This window comes from Chinchilla lanigera, unplaced genomic scaffold (genome assembly GCF_000276665.1).
Source record: "Chinchilla lanigera isolate Chin_1 unplaced genomic scaffold, ChiLan1.0 scaffold00074, whole genome shotgun sequence".
NCBI classification, from domain to species: domain Eukaryota; kingdom Metazoa; phylum Chordata; class Mammalia; order Rodentia; family Chinchillidae; genus Chinchilla; species Chinchilla lanigera.
In genome coordinates this window covers 3,530,315-3,535,736 of record NW_004955475.1, presented here as the reverse complement: position 1 = coordinate 3,535,736, position 5,422 = coordinate 3,530,315, and the positions used below count along the sequence as shown (strand labels likewise).

At 39.5% G+C, this 5,422-nt stretch overlaps 1 protein-coding gene across 1 annotated transcript; it reads right to left on the bottom strand.

Annotated features, from left to right (window-relative positions):
* On the bottom strand, positions 1–1,590 carry LOC102022812 (spindlin-2B; the record flags this gene model as incomplete). Its single annotated transcript, XM_013502884.1, is given in 2 exon segments — positions 1–566; positions 1,337–1,590. A coding segment is annotated over 1 exon segment (564 nt), but the record flags the coding sequence as incomplete, so codon positions are not given.
* Between the last annotated feature and the right edge of the window lie 3,832 nt (positions 1,591–5,422).

Below are 5,422 nucleotides of genomic sequence, written 5' to 3'. Positions count from 1 at the left end.
GATGCGGAGGTCACCTTCTTTATAGTCATCTAGAAGCTGGTACATGTACAAGACAGGATCTTTCTCGTAGGTAATATAAAACCAGGCTTTCATGATAGGTGCTTGGGCTAGAACCATCCCCCTCCATTCATCCTTGGTGCCATGCTCGCCCTCAAACATATGTTCCACTGCTTTGCCAATGATGGTGTTTGCAAGGCTGGCGTCACTAACTTGTGATGATGCCACCTTGTTGGAAAGAATTTTAAGAGACAAAACTCTTTCATCTCTGTGAAGTTCCAATCCATAGACACAGTCAATTCCATCATATTTCACCAGGTAAAGAGAGGGATTTATGGGCACCTGATCCAGAACGGTTCCTTTCCACTGGGTGATGGGCTCATCGCCTTCCTTCCATCCGTGAGAAATTCTGCAGCCCACGATGTTTCTGCGGGGCTGGGATGAAGGTCTGCCCCTCTGCTTCTTCTGGGAAGCTTTCTTCTTGGTGAAGTGTGCAGACCCAGTGGCCCGTCCTGCAGCTGATCTGGTGTGTTGTCCTTCTCCCTCCTGTGTGTTGGGGGTCTTCATGCCTGCAAAGACAGGGAGAGAGGATACAGACAAATACTCAGCATGCCTAAGGTGAACTTCCCCCTGTAGTGATGTCTCTGTGTACACTTGTGCTGGAGCCTAATACTGTTTTTTCCTTGGAGCCTGCCAGCAATGCTAGATATACTGGCTGCTGCCTGCAGTTTCTTCTCTCTCTCTCTTTCTCTCTCTCTCTCTCTCTCTCTCTCTCTCTCTCTCTCTCTCTCTGTCTGTCTCTCTATCTCCCTTCCTCCCTCCATCCCTCCCTCCCTCTGTCCCTTCCTCTGTCTAGTACCCCCTTCAAGCTGTAGGAAAAGGCTGGAGTGGAGGTGGTGCTGACTGGGATTAGGATCTCTGCAGAAGAAGAAAGGTAAACTCCTATTTTCTCAGTATCCCACTGCCTCTCCGGATGTGCCTCTGGAGCCCAGATCCTCTGCAAAGCGTCTATCTCTTCACCTGGTCAAAGCCCCACTGTCCTGCGTGAGTGCCCCAGATGGCTCACATGACCCCCACTCATTCCTGCTGCCTCTCTGGTGCCCACCTCCCTTGCTTCCCTGTGCTCATTTCCAAATCCTTGCTTGGTTTCTAAAGCCACTCCCTTTCCTGTTGCCAGCAGCACTCCCCCACCCCACACAAGTCTGGCGCCCACCTCTACCCCTCATCTCCTGCCTGTTTCCAGCCCATCCCCCATCTTCTTCCTGGTCCCCACCAATGGTCTTGCCCTGCTGGGTGTCCACCGCGGGGTTCGCGAGCCTCAAGTGCCCAAATCAGACACCTTGCTGCTGCCTCTGCTAAGAGCCTGTTGCGAAGGAGGATCAGCGGGCTACTATCCAGCAGAATGTGTGCTTGCCAGAGCTGAGAGGGAAGGATTCTTAGGCGAGGAGAGGGTCTAGAAGGACGGCGGGGCTGGGTAAGAGAGGCTGATTCCCTGGTGCTAAGCTTGTGGGGGCCTCCTTCTTCCTCTTGGTGGCGGCGGCCCTTCTGCCACCTTGGGCTTCCACTAGCCTCTGCTGTCGCCGCCGCAGTCTCCTCCCTCTTCCCGTAGCGCAGCTTCCTGCCAGTAGAGAGGCCTCCCCTTCCTGCCAAACACACCCACCCCCGCTGCAGTTCCTTTACCCACCCGTGCTGGGATGCCTGAAGGAACAATTAGACCTGGCTCCACCTCTTTCCAAAACCTTTTTCAGCGTAGCCCATTACTTGCCTGTTAAGGTTTAGCCGCCCGCCGTTTCTATCTGACAGCCCCTTGGTTCTTAATTCCACCTCCACTTCTGCCATGTCAGGGCAGTTTCCCGTATGCTTTCTATCTTCCAAGAATTCGTCTTTTCTCTTTTTAGTAATGCGCTCGTGGAGTTAATCTTTATACTTAAATTACCTTTCCTGATCTCTTAAAAGGGCTTCTGAAAGAAATCCGCTAGTGTTTAGTCTGCCTTTTTGACCTAGTTTCTACCTAATTTTTCTTCAGTGGACTGTCCTGTCCTGTTTTGGATATTTTTCTTCTTTTTCCCTTTTACTTTTTAATTTTTTTCCTCTGTTAAAAATCAATCAAATGCACAATGTGAACACTTTTAAAATTTCAGGAAGTTGATATAGAAAAGAGCATAATCAGCTTCGCTACCTTTCAACCTTTTCACTCCCCTCACCTCAGAACAAAACATTAACATCCATTTTTTCTTTTCCCTTTTTCTAATCTTTTAAAAAACTAAGACCATCTTTCTCATGTAGTTTTTTTACCATGCCCTATTCCAGGTAGGAAAAAAATTTTTTTCATGACATTAGATATTTCTTAAAGTCATTCCTTTTTTTTCATTGTGCAAATATTTATTGAGCACCTGTTACCTGTTTTATATCCTTAGGTCTATAAAATTCAGTTTTACCATAATTCATAATTTTATTTCTCTCACATTACTTGATATTTGGGAGAATATTTCCAAAACAACATATTATTATTTGATCTGTTTAATGTGAACCTTTGGAGAAAGAACTTTATAAGAAATATTTAGGAAAAATAGTTTTATAAACCTGGAGAAAAATAGCATATTCTTTAAGGAATATTGGAATAATTTCTTAAAATATTTTGGGAAAATGTGTACTAAATTTCTGCCCTTATCACTATTTGATTTATTAAAATGTAAAGTAGAGCAAAATAAAATAAAACCAAAGGTAAAGAAGCAACAAGAAACCCTGTATCATATGAATGTTTAATAGATATTATAGAATCTGAATCAAAGATAACTTGAAAGTTGACAGAATAACTAGGTGTAGGAATTTCTTGGGATATAAGATCAGTAGTAATTTTGTCTTAATATAGTATGTAAGTCTTATAATATTACTTTCAGTGACATTAAGCATAAGAAAAGAGGTTTACATCTAGTGGTAATGTAAATAAATATTTATGCAATTTTTATGGGAAGCAATGAGCAGATCTGCTGCAGTTCCTGGGAAAGTTTGTCAAATCATGGTTGATCCTTACTCCTGGGATATTATCCTGGAAATCCTAATCAAAACTAAAGGGGTGGGGCTGGGGATTTAGCTCAGCGGCAAAAGCGCCTGCCTGGCAAGCGCAAGGTCGTGAGTTCGGTTCCCGGTACCGGAGAAAAACCAAAAAAAAAAAAAAAAAAAAAAAGTAAAGGGGTTTACCAGGGCCATAGGCTGCAATTACTGTATTGGTAGCTTGAAAAAGCATTCAGAAGGTCTGCTGAACTTCTAAGTCTTTCAGAAGTTCTCTGTAGAATAAATAAAGTTTCCTAGTAAAAAAAAACACCATCCACTGAATTCCATGTTTGCTTCTTACAGATGTTTTCCCTTTATCTTGGATTAATAATTATCCTCTGTCTTCTCGGATTTTAAATGCCCTTGAGCTGATTTTTTGAGAGATTTTAAAAATATTTCTGTCCAGAATTTATAGTTTTCTTAACAGGAAAATTGTTTTGAATTTCTTAGTCTTCTATTATGAAAACCTCCAGTTCCACTGCTTCATATTAAATATGTATGGTTATAGCCAAGTTGCTTACACTGAATTTATATAACTAACTGTTGGCCTGATATACCTCAGTAATGAGGTTTAAAATGTTTTAAGTACTTTCAACTATTTAGAATTCCTCCAAACCAAAAATCACCCAAATTTCCATCAACAGTATGTTGGATATGTTGTTAGATACTTATATTGGAATATCACACAGAAGTGAGAAGGACTACATTACAACGTACAGCATGAGTCTCACAAATACATTGAACAACAAATTCAGAAAACAAAAGGAGACACTATGATTTTTTAAAAATTAAAACAGCCTAATTAATCTACTGCCTTGGCAGATAAAATAGTATTTGTTCCTGCAAGGATATTTTCCAAATAAATGTTAACAATTCATATTCTACAAACAGTTCACAAAATTAAACATAGAAGACAATTTTGAAAGTGTATAAGGCAGGAAGGTTATAGAGATGCTGAGCTACAAAATCTATTGACTTGTAATAGATATCAGTTGATATTGCGCTAAACCTCCAATCACACTTCTGGTAATAATGCCAGAAATTTCCTCTGAAGAACAACCTAAGCCTCACTAATCAGAGCACAGAATAAGTTACAGTGATTGGTTTAGGTAGAGTCAATCAATTTAGAGTTAACAAGGCATGATTATATTTTGCATGAAATATGAAACTCCTGGGCATGAAATAGGTGATCTCTCCCATTGGATGTGAGTGAACCTGAGAAGAGATGAGAATTAAGTTGCTCTAATCACTTTACCATCATTTGAAGACTGAGAACAAAAGCACCACAGAGAAAAGAATGGAGGGAAGCTAAACAAAAGAGGGAGACTGTCCTACTGACACATTGTGTACTATTAAAATCATGGTCACTAACTTATATTGCTTCTAATTTTAAAAACAAGTGTAGATTCCTCAGGGTGATGCTATTTCTTCCACAAGTGTTTTACTTAACATCAGACATATGATCTAATATGGACCTATTAGAGATGACATAGAAAAGAGTTTGTAGGAGGACTTCTAATAACATTTCTTTACTTCTAAGAATGAGAAACCGAGAAATTTCATTTTTCTTTTCACAATGATTCTATGTTTGCGTATGACCCCTGGAATTGCTGTAATGAGCCTGAGAGGAAACCCTACGCAATGAAGATGACAGAAAATAAAGGGACTATTTGAAATCTTTGATTATATCAGCTATCTCCTGTTTATAGCATTCCCAGAGTCCTACCTTTGACTTCTAGTGGTGATGACAAATTGTTTTTTATAGTTAAACTGGTTTAAACTTGGTTTTTCTGTTACTTGCTTAAATGGTAAAGTGTCCCAAAACTGAAAGGATATATTATCCTCAGGCAATATCATCAAAGTTTAAGTTATACAAAACAAGACTTTCTCAGAGAGTCACAGGCAGTTCACTAACCACAATATGGAGCACTGCCTCCATATAAAAAATTCAGGATTCAATTGAAGATGAATAAGGAGCTATCAGAAGATCAAGTGTAATGTAACAAACACCATTCTAATATGTAAAAATAATACATTAAAATGGGCACACAACTCCTTAAATGAATGCCGTCAACCAAGTGGTGAGTTACATATATTATCCTGAGAGGAAGACATAGCCTTCCTGATCCCAGTCTCTCCACTTCAAGTCTATGTTCCATGTGTTTTAGATTTATCTGCCTTAGTAAAAGTAATGACTATGATATTTATTCTTATAATAATAAAAGATTGAATTATTTATTTTTCAAAATCTGTGTGCATTAGTATTTAGTCTTTTTTCCAAAATTATCAAAAATTAATATATTTACTATAATTTTTATAATAATACAATTATCTATAATGAAAAATAGACTATCTTCCTCTATTCCATTTC